Raw genomic sequence first — 23,720 nt, 5'->3', positions numbered from 1 at the left:
AATATTTTGCTGTAAAAGCGGCAAAAGGCTCGCAGTCTTCAGTAGGACGTCTGCTACACTGCACAGTGCCATTGTTATTGTTGTTTACAGTGTTCTGCGCATGTGCATTTGTTACGACATAGCGCGATGATGCAAGTGTATCAGGAAACGTTCCAAAATAGGAGTAAATACGGAGCCATGGATTCAACAGTTTTCGGATCTGTTCACCCAGGGACCAGGTTTCAAAAATGTTCGGCTGCAGTTGAGTTTTGGCCTGGATTCGTCTTCGTGTGGATGAGGCCTTCATCTAAGCAGGAGTATTTTTTTTTTTTTCATCTCATGAATCTCTGTGACCATTTTGAGCCAGTTTTCCACTGCAGGTGGGTCGACCTGTATTTGCAGGTGATTGTTTTTCTGTTTTTTTTTTTTAGCAGCAACACTAATTTCAAAAGATATTTGGTGTCTCCTGTCATGTCTCCTGATGGGTCACCAAATAAAGAAAATGAAAACTCAATGGAATTGACAATACCACATTTTTTTTAGTATATTTGAAATATTTCACCAAAACAGCAGATGGTGGTGATTGGCTCCATCACTCACACAGGAACGACGTCTTGAAGCAGAATGTTTTCCCATCTTAGGAGCAACGCCAACATAGAACAGGAAGTTGAAATGGTATTTTTGCACATGCTTTCCAATTGCTCTTCAGCTATTATGCCATTTATTTGTTCCCCTATGTGTCTTTAATATAAAGTGCAGTATTTCCTCTTCCCTCTCCAGTCCCTTGGTAGATTTTTGAACTGGGTGCTTTAGGGGTGCCTGTACTGTTACACAGTTTATCTGTTTAAATGTGTTTAAATCTGTTAAAAGTATTATATTTCTGTTCATTTGTTAATTAAGAAGTGTTTGAGTTTATGTGCTGTGGTCACTTTAAGAAAGAACTGGAAATGAGTGTCAGGAAACAGGAAAGGTGTGTCTTAATGTTGTCATGTGACTAGGTTCTTTGAGAGAAAATGGCGACATGGTGTGGTCGAGTGATGTGTGGTAATCCAGTGACATCTGCAGTTCTCTTCAAGCCTATGATAGCATTGTGGGTATGTACTGATTCAATAATTGCTGGGTTTAAATCTTGGATGATTATTTTAAGAATTAATATATCATTTTTTAGTTTTGATGGTGTGATGGCAAAAACGTGTGCAGCTTAACAACATGGCATTATTTCATTGAAAGAGAGTTAAAATACAATAAATACAGTATTCTGAGAAAGTTATAAGAGTATATACAGAGGAGATAAATATGGATTTAATTCATGTGATCTTGTTTATACAAATTGTGTTCATGTACATGCAAAAGACGGCATAATAGCCGATTTGTTTTTTTCTGTGTTTAGTTTCACACTTTTCTGGCATTTCAATATTTATTTATTTTATTTATTTATTTACATTTTAAACAGAGGTATTGCCCCTTGAGATGAACCATCTCGTTTTCACACACACACACACATACACACACAGTCTCGTATTTCTATCCTTGTGGGGACCTTCCATTGACTCCCATTCATGTCTAGCCCCTAACCCTAATAAAGCCTAACCCTAAAGAAATGTTTTTGCACTTTTACTTTTTTCAGTAACAACAACATGGTCAAGAAAACACTGTTTCTCCTACTTAGGACTGGAAAAAGGTCCCACAAGGCACGTCGTTCCACGTTTTGCTATCCTTGTGGGGACATTTGGCCCCAACAAGGATAGAAATACGAGAACACACACACACACACACACACACACAGACACACACACACACACACACACACACACACACACACACACACACAGACCTGTTCTCAAAGTTCAACCAGCCTTCAGGTCATTGTGTAAACATCATCCAACATTGCCCTTGTATGACATTGATCCAATAGAGACCCAACCATCAAGAAACTAATAACAATTACAGCTACTTAGAAGATGACTGTAAATGGCATTTCGAAACATTGATAAAGAAGTTAATGATCTTACATGAGCAGGAAGGTTGTTCCAGTCTCGAGGAGCTTTCACACTAAAGGCAGATCTTCCATAAACAGTGTTAGTTCTTGGAACTGTAAAATAAACCTGATCCGCGTGTCGGAGGCTATACAGAGTATGATACGGCACGAGATATTGCTCCAAGTATACAGGATAGTCGCAGTAGATGCATTTAAAGATAAACAGCAGCCAGTGATAGTTTCTTCTAGCAGAAGGTGAAAGCCAAGACAACTTCTCATACAAAATGCAGTGGTGTGTCCTGTAGGGGCATCGGAGGATGAATCTACAGACTCTGTTAGAAGCCACATCTAGATAATGTAAACAGGTGGAGGTTGCATTGAAATAAACAACATCTGCATAGTCAAGAATAGGGAGCAGTAACTGATTGGCTATTCTTGTCCTTACCTGATAACTAAAACAGCTCACAGATTGGCGCAATGCTCTTAAGACTATAGTTGACTTTATTAGTAATTGTATGTATATGTGTTTCAAAGGAGAGGTCTTTTTCCAACCACACACCTAAATATTTAACAGTGTCAGTTGGTTCCAAGGGAGAAAAGTCAGAAAAACACAAAGAGAGATTAGTTCCCCAGGTAGACCAATGTCTTCTCTGGAGTAGCACTGAGTAAGACTTTGTTTTATTTAGTAGTAATTTGTTAAGGGAAAGCCACCGCTGAACAGAGTTAAAATCAGATTGTAAGGATCTATCAATATCAGAAATATTCTCTTTTGAGCAGTAAATAATAGTATCATCAGCATAAAGATGAATGTTACAGTCAATACATGGAAGTGGCAGATCATTAGTAAAAATGGAAAATAATAAAGGTCCAAGCGCGGAGCCTTGGGGAATGCCTTTCTTAATATTGATGAAATCCGACTGGCTACCTCTAAAGGACACACACTGATGACGGTGATGTAGATATGAATTAAACCATAGTAAAGATGATCTGGAAAGGCCTGTTGCATGAAGTTTATCCAAAAGTAGGTAATGATCAACAAGGTCAAATGCCTTTGTAAGATCTAAGAAAACTGCTCCAGTACACATATTATTAATATCAAAACCATTAACTATGACATTTGTAAATGATAAGAGAGCAGAAATAGTGGAGAAGTTCTTCCTGAACCCTGATTGGCATTGAGACAATATATTGTATCTTATGAGACAGTCAGATAACTGGTTGAAGATAATTTTCTCAAATATTTCTGAAATAAGTAAAGGATGTCTTCAGAGTCTTGGAATGGGAAAAGAGTTTAGCTGCCTGTCAAGATATGTACCGGACATATATTAAGGACAGCACAGTACCACTGCATGCTTGTTCGTGTTACTGTTTCTCTTGTTTGAAGCTCTTTTGGGACATATTGTTGTAACTGAAGGCATCTGAAAAAAAACTCACTTTTCTGCCATGTCAGATGGAGTCATGTTTGGAGTAAAGACTTATCTGATTGCTTTTGTGTCTTCAGCACCAAGGACAGCGCTTCAAATGAGGACAACTTCTTGCCATTAAAGAGGTTTTGTTGTACTCTGCTCTTGTCATGAGATGAATTGCTGTCGGCCTCTTTATGGAGAAAAAATATAAACCCCAGTCTAGGGCTGGACAATATGGCCAAAAATGTTATCACGATATAGTTCATAATTTCGGTCGATATGATATAATTCTGATATTGATATATATAATACAAAAGCCTCTGAAAAACTGTTAAGAATCATGTACATAATGTCCTACCTGTAAAATAAATTTTCTATCCAGGAAGCTCCTCCAGTATAAAAGTTTAGAAATAAAAACTGCAATAAATTAAATGTTTACCATTTATTTAAGAAATATGAAATCACTTTCAAATAAACGGAAGTTTCACCTTTTTCAATATAAATAGCTTTAACTTTACACTTAAATACAGTTATGTTATTGTTATAGATTCAAACAAAGGTGCTTCAAGAAAAATAAAAGTGCTCAGAACTACTGCAACAAACAGAAAAAAGAGTGAACAACAACAAACATAAATATTACTGGGACAGGGATTTGAAATAACTGCCATACACTCACCTTTTCAATAGTAATAGCTTTAACTTTTAAACTACAACACAGTTTTTTTATAGATTTAAAGAAAGGTGCTTCAACCAGGAAGAAAAATAAAAGTGCTCAGAATTACAAGGTTAAGTACATGATTGCTTCAGATTGTGGTGATTATGGTGACACTGCAGCGAATCCCTGTTCTGTTTTTTTTTTTTTGTTTTTTTTTGTGGAATTTGTCTTCACTGTTGCAGCGTTTTGTAAATTGTAGACGGTCCCTTAACCTAGTGGAACTACCGACTGCTAATCGAAATCAATATTGTTTCTGATGATTGATAGACAGATACTTTTAATAAAAATGAGCTTGTAGCATGTCGTCAAGCTCACAACGATGGGATGGAGGCGCCCTTTGTATGCTACTGACGTTTTGTTAGAGTTATTGAGACCGAAATTCCGCATCTGTCAATATGCTGCTAACTTTACTGGACTGTTCAGTGAACGATATACCTAATTCATGGCCACGAATTAATATTTCGTGGGCACGATTTATTATTTCATGACCACAAATTAGCTTGTGGAAGCTTGTTCAGTCGCGTTTACATCACGAGTTCTCATTGTGGAGCTCAAACTTACCGCGGTGGAGCTAGCTTGTAGCATGAGCTGAGGACAGCCAGCTGTGGTGTGTGTGCCGAGTACTGATCACTCTCTCACGGCACTTTCTGTTCGGCTTGAATCAGCGGCGCTGTGAACAGCAGTTAATAATTTTGAAACGCATACTGTAATGCACTATATCGAAAATTTGTTTAAAATTCATATCACCGTTATTGAAAAAAATATACCGCGGTATATATTGATATCAAAATTTTGTCCAGCCCTACCCCAGTCCACACTGCTCCATTCATGAAACTTGATTTTGTTAGAACTTCTTCAAGTTTTGTTTGTGTGTAGCTCATGGCAGCCTGATGAGTGGGGATGTGAGATACAGCAGGAACTGGCACAGTGTTAAAAAAAGTTACAGAACATTCGCAATTAGTCACAGTTTTGCTTTTAAAAAGTGCTCCTCAATCAATGTGTGGGGTGCTTCAAGACTCCATGGAGTGCATGCTGGAGGAATTTCTCATTTATAAACCGTGCTCATGCACAGATATGTGCGTCCTGAGTGTGCACGGCGTTCGTACAAGCTTTTCCAGGCAAATTGCTGAATTCATCAACTTGGATTTGTGCTTTGAAACAAGTGAAAATTTGAGCAAAACTCAGACCAGGAGGATACCCAGAATCCACAGGTAGAACAGTGAAACTTTGAATTTACATTTTTGCGCATTTGTATTTTTGGATGAAAAGGAAATGTTCCATTTCAAATGAAAGAGATAAAGTTTCAAGATAGCTTGCAAAGAAAATAAGTGTCTGCTGGTTTGCTGGAGTCGGTGCACTTCTGTTGTATTGTCTTTGCCCATTGTGAAAATGTGTCTTTGAAATATTGAGTTGAAGTGTCTGAGATGGACAGTCACTCTGGTTGCTGCTGGTTTTCTTCCTGTTGGTCCTGTTTTCCTACTCTTTCATCAAGCAGTGGTTTGCAGACATTGAGTCATTTTGAAGCAAGTTATTGCCACTGAATTAGAAATCTCGACTTTTTAGATTTGACCTTTGACCCTTTCTGTTTGTCTGCAGAGTTATTGCACAGCCTTGCTGGCCCATTGAATATTCCTTTCTTCTTTCTCCAGTTGCAGGGGTGTCCACCCTCTGTCCTGGACGCCTGCCGTCCTGCATGTTCCAGCGTTCTCCAGCTGCAGCACACCTGATTGCAACGAGGGACTCAGTGGACATTTTTTTAAAAGCTTCAGGATGATGTTGACATGAGATTGAGGAAGTAGGGAGGAACCTGAAACATGCAGGAAGGCAGCCCTCGAGGACCATTATAGGTCTTGGTTAATAGGTCTTATTAACCTACCTTTGTGGATGAAGAGGACACTGAAGACACGACTGCTGGGATTTAAATTCTTAAAGAACATGCTCAAAGTGATGAACCACAGGACACTGGAACTGTCCAAGAAGGCAACAAGCTGCTGCAAGGTGTAGACCAGGGGTGTGCAACCTGGACTCTGGAGCCACATGTGGCTCTTCAGTCCCTCTGTGGCGGCTCCATGAAGCCTTCACAATATGAAATATGAATAAACATTAAACTTATTTTGACTATTGTTACACACCACAGTACTATTCAAACTGATAAGTCACACTTGGTTCAAAAGAGTTTCAATAAACTAAAATTGGTAAAAATATCTCTAACAAGAAATAGAAGGAAAAAAAAGAACGGCTTAAAAAAAGCTGAACTGTGCAGAATATCTAAAACGAGTCCTCAAATACAATTCTTGAAGGTCCACATTTGTTTTTTCCATACAAGCATGGGTCCATTTATTTAGTGGGTCATCTACAAGGCAGGTCGAAGGTCATAAAGGTGGTTTTCTTTTGTCCAAACAAAAATACAATGCACATTCTGATTAAATAAAAATAAATCAATAAAACATTTTCTTGATTTAAAATAAAAATACACATAAATGTGCAAGTACAATGTTTACTCATGTACACTAGGGCTGGGTTTAAAAAATCGATTAATTGATTTTGAATCAATTCACCTTTTAATAGCCCTATATCGATTCATAAAACCCTTGAATCGATCTATTTAATGCGTATTTTTTCCCCACAGTGTCATGTGACTTCTCGCACGACTACTGAATAGCGGTACAAAACATCATGGCAGAGGCGCTGAAAGCACCGGACCTGCCAACCTGTATGCATTTTGCATAGCAGATACTTAATTTGACATCAAAATCCGCCGGTACGCTCCGTCGCATTAAACTACGCAAAAAGCTGCAGACATCTGTGAGCGCCGTTAGAAAAGTGGACGTGCAGTACTCATGTTGACCACATGATGCAGCAGTGTAGTGGTGCAGTTTCAACCAATCAGCTTTGAGTAGCGGAGAATAACGGGTCTGCCAAACCCTCAGCGTCGGCCCGCTCTCTCCTGTCCTCCGCCTCCTCCTCCTCTCTTCCCGTTCCCCGTCCCCACCCACAGCAGCTGGCGGCTAAAACGCTAAAATGGTGTGTGTGTGTCTGTGTGTGTGTGTGTGTGTGTGCACGCGTGAGTGTACGTGTGTGTGTTTTGGCAAATATGTACTGTTAACAATGTTACTTTCTCGTTGAAAATACGATGTCATAACGGGGAAATGAGCGCCGAAAGTTTTTTTTCCTATCGACATGACCGCGAGCTGTGTGTATGTATGCGCTTGTGTGTGTGCGCGCGCTAAGTGGTACTCTAAAAATTTCACCAAAGTTGGCAGGTCTGAAGCACCAACAAAAAACTTAGAGGCAGATGTCTGGAAGTACTTTGGATTTCATTTTGACCCCACAGCTAATGCGCGTATGAAATTAAAGGTGCGTGGCTTGGTAGGTCACTAAAGCAGAGGGAGGGCGGAACCTCAAGAAGTTGGATTAAAAAAAGCTCTCTTTCTTTCAAAACTCCAGACACGAGCTTTAACTGAAAAAAAAAAAAAAAAAAAACTTCAAAGAATCGAATCGAATCGAATCGAAAATCGTGAATCGAATCGAATTTGGCCAATGTGAATCGAATTGAATCGTTTTCGGAAATTCAAATCGATACCCAGCCCTAATGTACACTAAATAATTCACAAGATGTCGTTAAGGTGCAAACAACTATTGAAAGTACATTTTGCAACTGTAAAACACTGCTGAACAAAAATGAAAACGTGCAAGTATTACAGTGCATGTTGACATGTACAGAACATAAATGAAAAGCTCTGTCATTAAGGCGCAAACATAATTATTGACAGTAACTTTAACTGTAAAACACTGCTCAATGAGAGAAATGGCATTTGGGCTTTGAACTTTGGCACAAACGGTGTGATGGCCACGCCGAGACACTGATGCAAGTGTTCATTGGTGAGTCTACTACGGTACTTGTTCTTCACAATGTTCCTTGTGGAGAAGGCAGACTCGCAGCAGTAAGTTGAGCCAAACATTGTGAGAATGTGAACTCCCATCTTATGCAGCAGAGGGGAATTTGCTGCAATTACCGTCTTTGTCCAGAAGGTGATGGTGTCACACTGAGAATTACTGTTGGCCTCTTTAAGTGCAACGTTTTCCTGGAGGTCAATCAACTCACTTTGCAGTGTAGCAGCTGGGGCCCATGGGAAGATTTTTTGTGCTTCTGCAGAGAACTCACTCGCATTTCTGATTAGGAATGGGTTGTCAATGAACAGCAGGACTTGTTTTCCTAATATGCAGTGCCGGCGATTAGGCTGGGCATTCGGGGCACTTGCCCAGGGCGCCGAGCCATCGGGGGCGCCTGAGGAGAGCCGCCCACGGTGCGCCGCTGTGATGGCCCGTTTGAGCAGCGCACTGCTCGGCTTCGCTCGCACGCCCCCCATAAGTACATAGGTTTGGTACTTGCAGGTGGTAAAATGAACGCATTTTAGTCAGTCCATTCCTCATTGAAACGGCAATTTTCATTGTCCACTTTTCTTCTCTTGGTCAACTTCGAGCATGGCATGTTGTCAGAGTCGGTCTTCTACTGGTGGCTTGTAAACAAACAGCGTGCAAAGTGCCGGTACGACTCGTGTTTCACACTGTTGCGGTCCGTCCAGTCTTGCTAGCAGCATGCACGCTCTCTCAGCCAATCAGCGCATCGTTGTCATAGAGACGACAGCCCATAATTTCCTGTCACCCAGGCAACAGCCAATCAGCGCTGTCTCCCTCTTCTCTCAAACACACACACGTCAAGTCAATCAACTTTATTTTAGAGCACATTTACAGACGGGTTAGCCGCACCAAAGTGCTTCACATAGTGCAATCAACAAAAAAAGACATAAAAACGTGCATAAAAGTCAAAATTCATGAAAAGAATCAATAAAAGCAAACTAAAACCTAGTTGAAGGCCAGCGAGAAGAGGCATGTCTTCAGGTGAGATTTGAAAATCCCTACGGACTCGGCTGCTCGGATGTGGGGGGGAGGGAGTTCCAGAGTCGAGGGGCCGCTATAGAAAAGGCTCAGTCCCCCCGAGTTTTCAACCTCGACCTGGGGATGACAAGAAGGCGTTGGTCAGCCGACCGTAACGCTCTGGACGGGGTGAAAGGGAGGAGAAGATCAGCCAGGTACGGTGGGGCAAGGTGGTGCAGACATTTAAAGACTGTTAAGAGGATTTTAAAATCAGTGCGGTAGCGGATGGGGAGCCAGTGGAGGGAAGCGAGAACCGGGGTGATGTGAGCGTGTTTTTTGGTGCAAATGAGGAGTCGAGCGGCCGAGTTCTGGACTAACTGCAGGCGGTGGAGTTGGGTTTTTCCGACGCCGGTGTATAGACTATTGCAGTAATCCAGGTGGGATGAGACAAAGGCGTGCAGGGCCTGCTCTAACCCTGCTGGGGAAGGTACGCTTTAATCTTTGCCAAGGTCCTCAGGTTGAAAAAGCTTCTTTTGACAACTGCACTAATCTGCTGTTCAAACTTAAAAGAACTGTCTAAGACCACGCCCAGATTCCTAACAGCTGACTTACAGTTACCGGCGAGAGAACCCAGGGTGTTGGTGTGAAGTGCTGGAGGGGTTTTGCCAAACACAATGACCTCTGTCTTCTCCTCATTGAGGTTGAGAAAGTTAGCTGTCATCCAAGCCTTAATGTCCAACAAGCAGTTTTGCAGAGGCTGGAGAGCGGCGGGGTCATCGGCCTTAAAGGGGAGAGACAGCTGGATGTCGTCTGCATAGCAATGGAAGGATACATCGTGTTTTTTGATGATATCTCCTAAGGGCAGAATATACAGGAGAAATAAAATGGGACCCAGGATGGAACCTTGAGGCACCCCACAGGAGAGGGGGGCTGCAGAAGAGGTGAAGTCTCCCAGCTGAACAGAGAAGGTCCTACCAGACAAGTAGGAATGGAAAAACTCCAGGAGTGCACCTTTGATGCCCAGGCGTTCGAGGCGAGACACACATGCATGCACGTACACACACGCACACACAGCACACAGCGTGCAGAAGTGGGAACATGAGAGATGTTTGACTGGAAATGAAACAAAAATTAACGATAGAACAGAAGCGCATAGTGATAGATGGTGATTAATACAAATAGTATGTTTAAAAAAGATTTTTTTTCTTTTCTTTTTTTTTTTTTGTGGAAAAATGCCATTTGCCCTGGGTCCGCAGCGAGGTGCGCCGCGGCCCGGTCGTGGACCGCGGATCGCTAATTGAGGAACCAGGATCTAAAAGAAGAAAATTAAACGTGTAGTCAAGTCAAGTGTAAGAAAATGTTCTCTATTCTCAACTGAAGTTAAAACTTCAGAAATGCATCATAAGATATACGTTTCTTATGTGCATCAAAACTATATATGAAACTTCCTGAGCTGCATTCGCCTCATTTTAAAAGGTAAATATGCTTTGTGGTTCCAGACCAAACTGACTTGCTGGAAAGTCACAAAAATGGCTCTTTTCGTCAAAAAGGTTCATGGGAACAGATGCAGGGAAACTTTCCCAGAGAGCCCTCGCTCTAAATCACAGGCTCTTTCAGTGAGAAGGAAAGGCACTGCGCCGTCTGCAATAAATGAGACGGCAGAATCATCCTGAACTGCATCTCTGCTTTTGTTCAAATGTTGATCACATTTCTCCTATTTATTGTTCACTAATTTCAAGTGAGCACCTGTTGCAAAGACAAAAAAATCTGATTGCGGCTCTTAATGTTCTTCACAGTGTTTGCACTTGTCAGGACCCTTTGGCCCCGCCCCCCCGGCTATGTCTCCCATCCTCTCCTGTGTCTGCCTCTCCTCATGTTCTCCCAGCCATTGGCCTTCGCCGTGCGCTCACCACCCTCGAGCTGCACCTGTGTCTTCTCCATTGAAGCCCTGCTCTCCTGAGGTTCTATGAAACCCAGAAGCCTGCGTTTGAGTCCATCACCCACCGACATATAACAGCACGATGTTCTTATTGTGCTGTTGCCTTTCATGCAGAAGTTCCAGAGCTTTGTCATGGAAACAGTTGAGTTGTTTGCACTGTTGAATCCCACACTTGCTTATTGATTTTGTAGAAGCAGTTTCTGCCAGTCGAAGCCCTTCATTTTTTTCTTTTTTTTCTTTTATGGAGGGTTGGGTGAACTGTTAATATTTCAATATAGGAACGTCTTGTTACATAAAACTGACTCCGTTCTTGTAAATGCAATTCAACATTTAGGATTTTGAATTCACACACATTTTAAACATTGAACCAACACATTTGGACAGTTAGGAAATCAAGCTGTATTGACAGACTTGAAATGAACAGAGGGACAGAGTGAAATTCCATCAAAGTAACATTTTATAATAATATTAGCATTAAGAAAACAGTTTGGAGTTACAGCTGAAAGTCAGGTACACTGGAGATGATAAAATCACCTGAAAACTTCACAATACATTGGTATTACATGATAAACAGTGTTGAAACAACATGATTAGTTTTCATCAGTCTGTGACTGAAAAAAGTATGGTTTGACAAAATGCTAGGATAAAGGGAAAGGGACGTAGATTCACAGAGCTTTCTTCATCAGCATATATCACCGTCTCTCCTTAATCTCCACCAGGAACCTGAGAAAGAGAAGATGGACATTACTGATCAGAGCTTCACATGGACTCATTGTGAGGATCATTCCACCATCTTTCAGCTCAGATCTTTGTTGCTTTGAAACTTTGACCCACTGAAGAAAACACAGTTTCAAACATTGAGATGAATCTGTTGTCATTGTTTATAAGACTGCTGGCATCCGTCAGCACTTTGAGACAGTAATCCATGTCTTTATTACATCTCAGCTGGATTACTGTAATGCACTTTATGTTGGAGTCAGCCAGTCGTCCCTCACACGTCTCCAGTTGGTCCAAAATGCTGCAGCGCGGCAACTAACTGGATCAGTGAGACGGAGAACATCACTCCAGTCCTGGCCTCCCTCCACTGGCTGCTTCTGACCTTTAGAGTCCATTTTAAGATTATTTTATTTATTTATTTTGTTTTTAATCCCTGAATAGTCTGGCCCCGCCTTCGCTCTCTGAGCTGCTTCACCCCGACACTCCTGCTCGGTGCCTCAGATGAGCTGATCAGCTGCTCCTGGAGGTGCCCAGGTCCAGACGGAGGCTCGGAGGGGACAGAGCTTTTCCTTTTCTTTTCTGTCTTTTTCTGTTGTTGTCATTTGTTTGTTTTAGATTAGCAGTTCTTACAGCATTTTATCTTGCATTTGAACTTGTATTTTTGACTTTGTACAGCACTTTGTGCCAGCAGTAGCTGTTTTTAAAGTGCTATATAAATACAGTTGAGTTGAATAAATCTCTCCGATCTCCACCTTGGTTACAGCTGGTTTGCACCAGAAGTAGACCGATTTAAACCTGATTTAAACTTGAATTTTTAGTCAAATTGAAATAACACACACCGATAACACTTTCTAAAGTCCTTGGTGACAGACCAGTTTGCTGATGGTTGAAGCTCATTTTAAACCGTGTTTACAGCTGATTTCTCTCTGGTTAACATCCCGATTAGACATAAACTAAAATGCCTCTACAACCAAACTCCAGCTGGTTTCCAGACGGTTTTCTTGAAGTTCTCACCTTTGGTCCTTTTCCACCTGATGATGATCACCACAGCTGTGATCAGGAGTACAATCAGACCCACAGCGACAATCGAGTGCATCCACCACGAGCCTGGAAAGACAATAGAAACCAATGAAAACCTCTGGAAGATCTCTTTTCAATGTGATGACCCATCTGAGCCACTGAGTAAACTGGACGCTTCTTTTGAAGACCAAAAGTACAACACAGCACATTTAACTGATACAGTAAATGGAGTCGTTACCTTGTGGACCTGCTGAAGCTCCACTGGTTTCAGTTCCAGCTGATTTTGTGAAGCTTTCTGGTTTCATTGTTGATTTCGTGTCACCTGAACAAAGAAAATCAAGAGAACACAGAACGGATCAGATTTCATTCTCATTTTTAAATCTTGACTTTTCAAACTGATAAATCCATCAAATAAACTCTTCTTTTGCTGATTGGAGTCTTTGTTTCTGACTGGGCTCACCTGAGGGTCGAGGACTGAAACGAAACGTTTCTCCTGTTCTGTTGTCAGTCACTTCACAGCTCAGGAAGTGTGTTTGTGAGTGAAGATAATGTGACTTTTTAAGAGTCACAGTGGCAGAACATCCATTCTTTTCTGTCTTTATCTGACTGTTGACTTCATCAATATCTTGATCTTTGATCGTCCACTTCACTTCCACTTCACAGTTTTCCTGTATAGACGTCACGAAGCATTTCAGTGTCTCCTCGTCATCGGAGTCATGTTCAGTCACGACTGAAAGAAAAAACAACACAATGAGACAAATTAGACATTTTTCTGTGGTCACGACTGTTGTGAAGGTTCAACCAGCTTATAAATACTCACTGTTGACGATAGACAGATCCACGAAAGACCAGCTAACTATAACGGGTTGCTTTGAACTGTCTGATTTGAGTTGATCACAATAATAAAGACCAACTTGCTTTTCTGTAACTTTCTTCAGAATCAGAGAGCAATCTGCTGCAACTCTCACTCTGTCTGATGTTATGTCACTGTAGTCTTTAATCTTCCCAAGTTCAACCAGATCCATGATACTACTGGTTCCAGCATAATAGTACCATGATGTCCCATTACAGTTCCGTTGACCCTCCAGCTTATGTTCACAAGTCAGAGTGACGTCCTCTCCTGCTCTCTGAACAGATGCAGCCACTGCTGAGGAAAAAGAAGAAAACTCTCAATTTTTACCGTAAAACAAACTAACAACATAAACTCACTACTTTGTATCATAATGTTTCACGGTGAACGATTATAACTGAAGACATAATTTATCAACCATTCAGTAACTTTTCAATTATTGAAGCTTGTAAAGTAACTCCACTACCTTTGGAAGAAGTAACTAATAACCAGTGGAGGACTGATTCTCAGTTACTTCTACAAAACCGACCAAGCGCTGAAGTTTTCTGAGTGAAACTGAGCAGATTTAATTAAAACAACATGTTGGTCTCCTGAAATACATCAAAAGTGAAAACTAAAGTCGTGTATGAGAGATATTTTCCAGTAATCTGAGCACTTACCTGCAGACTGAAGCACAAAGAGGTAAAATAGAAACATTTCCACAGGTCTGACTTCAGCCGTCGTCTCGCTTCGTCTCACTCAAGTTGTCGTCTCACTCTGGTTTTAAGCTGATCGGTCCACCCACTACAGTTTCACTATTTTCACTTCCTCATCTTTGCTAGAGTAATGTTTATTTTGTTGTCCAGCTGACACAAAGTCTGAACATCTGCATGAGATGACGAAATCTGCACAACCAAAGCTGGTCATGACCTGTGGTGTAACAGAGGTTTACGAGGAATTCTGGAGACAAACCTCACTGAGAATCCTCTGCAGAGCCAAGGTCCACGCTCAGTGGATGGAGAGTGGCGGCGTTCATGCTGCACAACTTATAAAAAGTGCCGTGGTACTCCCCTCAAAGCGGCTCAAGATGTGAACACCGCTCTGGTGGAGTGGCAGCACACGTCCGATGGTAGAGGGTGGTTCAACGCGTGGTAAGACTGGCAAATGGTGTTCACGGTCCAGAGGGATAAGCACTGCCTGGAGGGAGCACCTTTACTAAAACGACAAAGGTCAGTCTTAGAGTGACATTCCTAACATCTGGATGCCACCTCAGGCACGATGGGCTGATAGACAAAGTGTGTACCTCACCCACACGTTTCTCCAAGGTAGTGGCCAGTGAAAATGTAGTCTTGCGTGGCCCCCACTGTCACTCCACTGTTATCAAGGACTCACAGGGAGGCTGACACAAGCCCTCCAGCACTGACTGCAGGTTTCATGCTGGAGCCTGCAGGACACTCGGGGGTGAAGCATCAGAGCTTCCGTGAGAAAGCCAGCACCAGGTGGTGGCTCACAACCTGGAAGCCCTTTGGTCAAGGCTGTGCTAGTGCATCTTGGTCCAGAGGTTGGTGGTTCTCCTCAGAATAAAGCAATTGGACAGTGAGTCGGGTCCTCTGAGGCAACCCCTGCCCTCCTGAATCGACCCCAAATCCTGTGCAGCGCCCCCAGGTGGAGGCACCACTCTCCTGGTGGAGGACTCCGATGGGAGAGGAAGTCTGCTGGCAGGTTCAGGCCCCCGGCGGATACATGGCCCACAGGCTGGGTCCCAGCCCACCTGAGAGGTTGCTGGGAGGCCTGCAACATCTGGGCAGACCCAGCGGTGCCGGAAGACGGCTGAGGTGTTGTCTGACTGGACGTGCTCTCCCCTCGGGTTTGGCAAAAAAAGACAGGACTCAGTGCTGCTGAACTGTTTGTGTTGTTGGGGACATGTTTCCCATTTCCACTGTAGACTCTGAAACTTTCAGTGAGCTGTCTCTGAGAAACCATTCTGGAGGTCGGACACGGCCCGTCTCAGATTTGCATGATTCTGGGTTTATTGACTGTGTGAAGATGGATAACATAAGGCTAAAGTCATTTCAGCTTCTGAATCAGACTCCTCATATTTCAAAATTTAGAGGATGTTCCATGGAACAGTTCCTCTATTCCTCTATCTGGAAATGTAACGTCATGTTCTGTACGATCATCTGTGAACTTTTTGATAACAGATTAATCATAGATGGCTTCTCCAGAAAATACTTGTCATATAACATTTTCTAGAAGGACTTCTGGTTGTGCAGTCATTGCCATGTCGTTTCTTCTGGTGTTTGAATGCACATGATGCCCAAACTCAATGCAGCTTTATACAGGAATCCGTTTCCACACATGGAATATTGCAATCTGTACCACTTCTAACAAACAAAAGCAATAGAATACAATAATGTTGTTTCTACAAATCACAGAAGTTGTTTCTCAGTCAGGAGCAGTTCTGATATCAAGATTGCGAAACACATGGCGCTGCATTTCCTGTTGTAGAAAAGGACAGAGGAAGGGTTCCACAGAAAGGCCTGTGCGTTTTAAAACTTGGTTTCAGTAACTTTCTCTACTTTTACGTCATCTGCCAATATTCTGAACTCGCTGTTCTCCTGGTTACCAGACATTTTACATTTAGCTTGGTCTGAACATTCTTTAGCTCTCTGAATGAAATTGGATTTGATTTGATGGATTGACTCTGTTAGTGCAGCGATGTGGGTCTCTGTGATCTGAATCCACTCTGACTTTCAAACTGCAGTTTGTTTGTCAGTAAATGTGTCCAATCTGTGGGGATAAAAGCTTTTTCTAAGATTTTGTTTAAGTCGAGAAGTGAACCTGTTATTATTGCCCTGGTTGCATTTTTTTCCATCATGATGTTTAGTTCGACTGTTTCTCCCTTGTCGATTGACAGGACTCAGTATGGACAGAATCATTTTCAGATGTAGTCAAACAGCTGTGATGTGGTCAAAAGCTTTTTGAGGTAGAAAGTTCATGATGTTACGTGTTGCTGGTTTGAGTAACAGTCTGTCTTTGCTCAGTCTGTGAGTCAGTATATTGAAATGTTATCACTTCAGTGGTTATCCCCACTGTGTGTGTGTGCGTGTGTGTGTGTGTGTGTGTGTGTGTGTGTGTGTGTGTGTGTGTGTGTGTGTGTGTGTGTGTGTGTGTGCGTGTGTGTAGGAGTGAGGAATAGTATCTGTGGGTTCTCACTCTTTAAGGTCAGTCCACATACCGTATTGGCCCGAATATAAGACGACTCCGATCATAACACGGCCCCTATTTTTCAAAGATTATTTTGTGAAAAAAAAATGCTGAAGACATTAAGGTCACTCATAAAACAACTTTTTTATTATACAATTATTATAAACTCAAAAACTCACAACTGAGATAACATTTCACAAGATACAAAATGAAAAAATATTACTAAAGTACTGAATAAAAAATATATTCTCTTTCTCAAAATAAGAAACAATAAGCAACAAACAAGAAGCCTCAAGGGGTCAAAACTGCATAAATGATGTAAATAACTTTCCAGTGCCTTCAGCTGAATCAGGCTCTGGTGGTGGGCATTCCGTCTTTCCGTTTTTCAGTGACGTATTCACTCACCCTTCTATCAGTCTCTCTGAAGCTTTGCTCTTGGGACCACGGAAAGCTTTTCTCTTTTTTCTGTGCTCTCCAATATCGAATGAGGCTCTGCTCCACCAGATCTCCTGGCGGCTTGGCAGTTGTTTGATGACTCTGCTGCGTTGATCACCATCAGTTTAAAGGACCTGTATCCTGCTTTTTTAGCTCGTCCAAACCCTATTATTGGCATAAACATGGTAATAGTTTATTTTTGGCGCTAAGGAAAAGTCATTTTGTGTGAAATAAAAGATTTTCGGAGGTTAATTCTGAAACCTGGAAGAGAAAACGCTCTGTTTCACTGAAAATCCCGCCTCTCCCCCTGTGGACTTTGACTGACAGCGTACTTCAACCAATCGGAGCTGCGTTAGCGTCTCTAAGGGTTAGCTTTAGCTCTTTAGCTTCTCAACACACAAAGACACACGAAAACATCTTTTCCTGTTAGAAACTCACCAAGCGCAGACCCTTCAGACTCATCAGACTCTTGCTCTTGCTTGCTTGTTGCTTTCAGATGATGGTTAAAGTTTATATCCGTGATGGTGGTGTGTGTGTGTGTGTGTGTGTGTGTGTGTGTGTGTGTGTGTGGGGGGGGGGGCGTCTCCTCAGTGGAAAATGCGAATCAGCTGCTGCTGGTCAGAGGAGAGTGGGCTGTTGTCTGCGCGGGGGTGGGGTGGGAGAAGAGTGGTGGGAGGAGTTCAACTTTGTGAAGTACTTAGGTTTGAAGAGTTTCAAACGAGCTGTTTTCTACCCGAAGGGAGGGGCTGCTGTAGAGAGCAGCAGACTGAGAGAGATTACTCAGACATGCATGGATGAAAGGAAATAACATTTTGGGGGTGGTTTTAAAGGGAATTCAACTTTGGGGCATGCTAAAAACCCTAAAAGTGGATTTTGCATGATATAGGTCCTTTAAAGTTGGTATCATAGCTTCTCCTCTGTTGTTGCTCAGTTGTCCAGCGTTCAGCCCCTTTGTTCCAGCTGATCCGTTATTTTTCATCAGATCATTTGATCTCATGTCATTGCTCCACTGGCTCCATCTAGCGGCGCGGATGCGTATTGACCATCTACCGTAAGTCCGCGATTATAACACGACCCCACTTTTGAGGATGCAATTTCTGGAAAAAAACATTGTCTTATATTCGGGCCAATACGGTATTAATGAGCTGTGGAATGGCACAGGACTTCCTGCTTTTCAGAATGTTTATACTTATATTTATTTTCCCATTCTATCATATCACTTTCAGTACTTCTCTCTCTTGTCTTATATCCTGTTGTTGTTTGCTCAATTTTTCTTCTTATCACAGAGAGTGAAAAACTGGAGTCAAATTCCGTGCTTGTCATGAACAAACTTGGCCAGTAAAAGCTGATTCTGTGGCTAAAAACTCCATAATCACAGTTTAAACGCCACTGAGAATGTTTCAAAGAAAGCTACAGAAGAGGACCGGAGCAGGACTTTAACTCGGTTCATGTGTACACATGAAGGAGGAGGAGGAGGAGGAGGAGGGGGAGGAAGAGGAGGACACACGAGCATCTCCTCACACCAACAGCTTCAGTAACAACTGAATCCTTCACTGAGTTCATTTAACTGTTGACTTCTCTGGCTTTGTTCCTGCTCTAACGTGCACTTTTTGCTGCTGGACCTCATATATAAAGGTGTGTGCCTTTTCCAGTCAAGTCTAATGAGTTGAACTGACCACAGGTGGACTCCAGTCAAGTTGGCTTCACAACAGCTGAGCTCAGTTCTGAGAGTCAGAGCAGCGGGAGGAAACGCTTCTGTATATTTCTGTGTTTCATTTTCAATAAATTTGCAAAAAATTCTCACTTTCACTCTCATTCTGGAGTATTGGTTAAAGATAGCTGACATGGAGCTTGTTTGAAAAGCTTTTCATTAATGACAGAGTTTTCTACGTTCAGCGACGACCGCTCCCTCCTTCACCTCCACACACCGGGTGGAGCGAGGCGCCGGTTGGTGTTTTCAGAGGTGTGTGGTTTCACAAACGGCCTCTCTCCCTCCATCACCGTCATGTCAGTGAATCATTTTTTATTTCTTCATGAAGAAACAATATACAGATTTTATACTCTTTTCTTTTTGAACACTTCGAGTTTATTTTCATTTTTCAATTCATTTACAGCAGAGTGGAAAGAAAACAAATGAAAAGAAAACACAAACAAAACCAAGCAATTTCAAAAGATATTTGGTGTCTCCTGTCACGTCTCCTGACGGGTCACCAAATAAAGAAAATGAAAACTTAATGGAATTCACAATCCCACATTTTTTTCAGTGTATTTGAAATATTTCACCAAAACAGCAGATGGTGGTGATTGGCTCCATCACTCACACAGGAACGACGTCTCGAAGCAGAATGTTTTCCCATCTTAGGAGCAACGCCAACATAGAACAGGAAGTTGAACTGGGATTTCGGCACATGCTTTCCCATTGCTCTTCAGCTATTTTGGAATTCATTTCTTTCCCTATTTGTCTTTAATATAAAGTGCAGTATTTCCTCTTCCCTCTCCAGTCCCTTGGCAGATTTTTGAATTGGGTGCTTTGGGGTGCCACTGCATGCTTGTTCGTGTTGCTGTTTCTCTTGTCTGAAGCTCTTTTGGGACATATTGTTGGAACTGAAGGTATCTGAAAAAAGCCTCACTTTTCTGTCATGTCAGATGGAGTCATTGTTGGAGTAAAGACTCATCTGATTGCTTTTGTGTCTTCAGCACCAAGGACAGCGCTTCAAATGAGGACAACTTCATGCCATTTGATCACATTTCTCTTATTTCCTGTCCACTAATTTCAAGTGAGCACCCGTTGCAAAGACAGTTTATAGTGTGTGCATTCATTTTTCTTTGCTCTTTGGAGTCAAATTAAACAACCTGCAGAGTTGTATTTGCTGCCTTGAAGCCTTTGTAAATTCTCAGGGAAAACTGTTAATGCAGGCTTGATTTTTGATGATACTTTTCCTTTTGTGAATCCGCATTGAAAATGCCGCAAATACTGTGAAACAATCCCCACAGTGCAGACTGGAAAGCCAGTCAGTTCAGTTCATAGCAAAAGGGAATATTTTGTGTCTGTTTTTGGGAATGCACTTCTGGTTTTTCCACTTATCCTTTTATATTTGCACATTTTTAAAATGACTGTTCTTCTATGTTCCTACAAATTCATTCCAGTTTTAAAAAATCAGCACATTTGGACAGTTAGGAAATCAAGCTGGAATGACAGACTTGAAATGAACAGAGAGACAGAGTGAAATTCCATCAAAGTAAAATTTTATAATAATATTACCATTAAGAAAACAGTTTGGAGTTACAGCTGAGAGTCAGGTACACTGGAGATGATAAAATCACCTTATAACTTCACAATAAATTAGTATTACATGAAAAACAGTGTTGAAACAACATGATTAGTTTTCATCAGTCTAATGTGACTGAAAAAAATATGGTTTGACAAAATGCTAGGATAAAGGGAAAGGGACGTAGATTCTCAGAGCTTTCTTCATCAGCATATATCACCGTCTCTCCTTAATCTCCACCAGGAACCTGAGAAAGAGAAGATGGACATTACTGATCAGAGCTTCACATGGACTCATCCTGAGGATCATTCCACCATCTTTCAGCTCAGATCTTTGTTGCTTTGAAACTTTGACCCACTGAAGAAAACACAGTTTCAAACATTGAGATTAATCTGTTGTCATTGTTCAAAAGACTGCTGGCATCCGTCAGCACTTTGAGACAGTAATCCAAGCATTTATTACATCTCAGCTGGATTACTGTAATGCACTTTATGTTGGAGTCAGCCAGTCGTCCCTCACACGTCTCCAGTTGGTCCAAAATGCTGCAGAGTGGCTACGAACTGGATCAGTGAGACGGAGAACATCACTCCAGTCCTGGCCTCCCTCCACTGGCTGCTTCTGACCTTTAGAGTCCATTTTTAGATTCTTTTATTTGTTTTTAATCCCTGAATGGTCTGGCCCCGCCTTCCCTCTCTGAGCTGCTTCACCCCGACACTCCTGCTCGGTGCCTCAGATCAGCTGATCAGCTGTTCCTGGAGGTGCCCAGGTCCAGACGGAGGCTCGGAGGGGACAGAGCTTTTCCTTTTCTTTTATGTCTTTTGTTGTTGTTGTTATTTGTTTGACTGTTTTAGATTTGTTGTTCTAATTGCCTTTTTTCTTGCACTTGAACTGGTATTTTTGACTTTGTACAGCACTTTGTCCCATCAGTAGCTGTTTTAAATGCGATATAAAAACAGTTGAGGATAACTCTCCGATCTCCACCTTGGTTACAGCTGGTTTGCACCAGAAGTAGACCGATTTAAACCTGATTTAAACTTGAATTTTTAGTCAAATTGAAATAACACACACCGATAACACTTTCTGAAGTCCTTGGTGACAGACCAGTTTGCTGATGGTTGAAGCTCATTTTAAACCGTGTTTACAGCTGATTTCTCTCTGGTTAACATCCCGATTAGACATAAACTAAAATGCCTCTACAACCAAACTCCAGCTGGTTTCCAGTCAGTTTTCTTCAAGTTCTCACCTTTGGTCCTTTTCCATCTGATGATGATCACCACAGCTGTGATCAGGAGTACAATCAGACCCACAGCGACAATCGAGTGCATCCACCACGAGCCTGGAAAGACAATAGAAACCAATGAAAACCTCTGGAAGATCTCTTTTCAATGTGATGACCCATCTGAGCCACTGAGTAAACTTGACGCTTCTTTTGAAGACCAAAAGCACAACACAGCACATTTAACTGATACAGTAAATGGAGTCGTTACCTTGTGGACCTGCTGAAGCTCCACTGGTTTCAGTTCCAGCTGATTTTGTGAAGCTTTCTGGTTTCATTGTTGATTTTGTGTCACCTGAACAAAGAAAATCAAGAGAACGCAGAACGGATCAGATTTCATTCTCATTTTTAAATCTTGACTTTTCAAACTGATAAATCCATCAAAGAAACTCTTCTTTTGCTGATTGGAGTCTTTGTTTCTGACTGGGCTCACCTGAGGGTCGAGGACTGAAACGAAACGTTTCTCCTGTTCTGTTGTCAGTCACTTCACAGCTCAGGAAGTGTGTTTGTGGGTGAAGATAATGTGACTTTTTAAGAGTCACAGTGGCAGAACATCCATTATTTTCTGTCTTTATCTGACTGTTGACTTCATCAATGTCTTGATCTTTGATCGTCCACTTCACTTCCAGTTCACAGTTTTCCTGTATAGACGTCACGAAGCATTTCAGTGTCTCCTCGTCATCGGAGTCATGTTCAGTCACGACTGAAAGAAAAAACAACACAATGAGACAAATTAGACATTTTTCTGTGGTCACGACTGTTGTGAAGGTTCAACCAGCTTATAAATACTCACTGTTGACGATAGACAGATCCACGAAAGACCAGCTAACTATAACGGGTTGCTTTGAACTGTCTGATTTGAGTTGATCACAATAATAATGACCAACTTGCTTTTCTGTAACTTTCTTCAGAATCAGAGAGCAATCTGCTGCAACTCTCACTCTGTCTGATGTTATGTCACTGTAGTCTTTAATCTTCCCAAGTTCAACCAGATCCATGATATGACTGGTTCCAGCATAATAGTACCATGATGTCCCATTACAGTTCCGTTGACCCTCCAGCTTATGTTCACAAGTCAGAGTGACGTCCTCTCCTGCTCTCTGAACAGATGCAGCCACTGCTGAGGAAAAAGAAGAAAACTCTCAATTTTTCCCGTAAAACAAACAACATAAACTCACTACTTTGTATCATGATGTTTCACGGTGAACGATTATAACTGAAGACATAATTTATCAACCATTCAGTAACTTTTCAATTATTGAAGCTTGTAAAGTAACTCCACTACCTTTGGAAGAAGTAACTAATAACCAGTGGAGGACTGATTCTCAGTTACTTCTACAAAACCGACCGAGTGTTGAAGTTTTCTGAGTGAAACTGAGCAGATTTAATTAAAACAACATGTTGGTCTCCTGAAATACATCAAAATGAAAACTAAAGTGGTGGTTGAGAGATATTTTCCAGTAATCTGAGCACTTACCTGCAGACTGAAGCACAAAGAGGTAAAATAGAAACATTTCCACAGGTCTGACTTCAGCCGTCGTCTCGCTTCGTCTCACTCAAGTTGTCGTCTCACTCTGGTTTTAAGCTGATCGGTCCACCCACTGCAGTTTCACTAATTTCACTTCCTCATCTTTGCTAGAGTAATGTTTATTTTGTTGTCTAGCTAACACAAAGTCTGAACATCTGCATGAGATGACGAAATCTGCACAACCAAAGCTGGTCATGACCTGTGGTGTAACAGAGGTTTACGAGGAATTCTGAAGACAAACCTCACTGAGAATCCTCTGCAGAGCCAAGGACCACGCTCAGTGGATGGAGAGTGGTGGCAATCATGCTGCAAAAGTTACAAAAAGTGCCGTGGTACTCCCCTCAAAGCGGCCCAAGATGTGAACACTGCTCTGGTGGAGTGGCAGCACACGTCCGATGGTAGAGGGTGGTTCAACGCCTGGTAAGACTGGCAAATGGTGTTCACGGTCCAGAGGGATAAGCACTGCCTGGAGAGAGCACCTTTACGAAAAGGACAACGGTCAGTCTTAGAGTGACATTCCTAACATCTGGATGCCACCTCAGGT

General features: G+C 41.9%; 1 protein-coding gene and 1 long non-coding RNA gene across 4 annotated transcripts in view; both read right to left on the bottom strand.

Annotated features, from left to right (window-relative positions):
• Window positions 1-23,214, bottom strand: part of LOC115402465 (uncharacterized) — a 72,793-nt gene extending 49,579 nt beyond the window's left edge. Inside the window, exons 1-6 of one of the 2 annotated variants that reach the window (XR_003933114.1) lie at window positions 23,126-23,214; window positions 22,442-22,768; window positions 22,082-22,351; window positions 21,860-21,943; window positions 21,616-21,708; window positions 20,400-20,619 (exon numbers count right to left, since the gene is read on the bottom strand). This is a non-coding gene — a long non-coding RNA (uncharacterized LOC115402465). Of the gene's footprint in view, window positions 1-20,399; window positions 20,620-21,615; window positions 21,709-21,859; window positions 21,944-22,081; window positions 22,352-22,441; window positions 22,769-23,125 lie in introns of those variants that run through there. The other variant, XR_003933113.1, reaches the window with a different exon arrangement.
• LOC115402446 (uncharacterized) lies at window positions 11,287-14,230 on the bottom strand. 2 transcript variants are annotated; one of them, XM_030111012.1, is made up of 6 exons: window positions 14,142-14,230; window positions 13,453-13,779; window positions 13,093-13,362; window positions 12,871-12,954; window positions 12,627-12,719; window positions 11,287-11,618 (listed from the first exon to the last, which is right to left on the bottom strand). In XM_030111012.1, exons 1-6 carry the CDS (start codon window positions 14,176-14,178, stop codon window positions 11,578-11,580), a joined length of 852 nt encoding a protein of 283 aa, XP_029966872.1. In that variant the 5' UTR covers window positions 14,179-14,230; the 3' UTR covers window positions 11,287-11,577. The 2 variants fall into 2 exon arrangements, with proteins under 2 accessions (XP_029966872.1, XP_029966873.1); XM_030111013.1 differs by having other exon boundaries at window positions 13,453-13,776; window positions 14,142-14,202.
• Window positions 23,215-23,720: the final 506 nt, after the last annotated feature.

The sequence above is a fragment of the Salarias fasciatus genome, chromosome 15, assembly GCF_902148845.1.
Source record: "Salarias fasciatus chromosome 15, fSalaFa1.1, whole genome shotgun sequence".
NCBI lineage: Eukaryota > Metazoa > Chordata > Actinopteri > Blenniiformes > Blenniidae > Salarias > Salarias fasciatus.
The sequence above is the reverse complement of the archived record's forward strand: the minus strand, read 5'-3'. Positions and strand labels throughout refer to the sequence as shown.

Bases quoted from the DNA above. Each gene is read 5' to 3' on its own strand.
- LOC115402446 (XM_030111012.1), bottom strand. From the start codon at position 14,178: ATGTTTCTATTTTACCTCTTTGTGCTTCAGTCTGCAG. The intron at 13,363-13,452 runs GTGAGTATTTAT...TTTTTCTTTCAG, and splicing joins GGATCTGTCTATCGTCAACA to TCGTGACTGAACATGACTCC. The intron at 12,720-12,870 runs GTAACGACTCCA...TTGTCTTTCCAG, and splicing joins AGCTTCAGCAGGTCCACAAG to GCTCGTGGTGGATGCACTCG.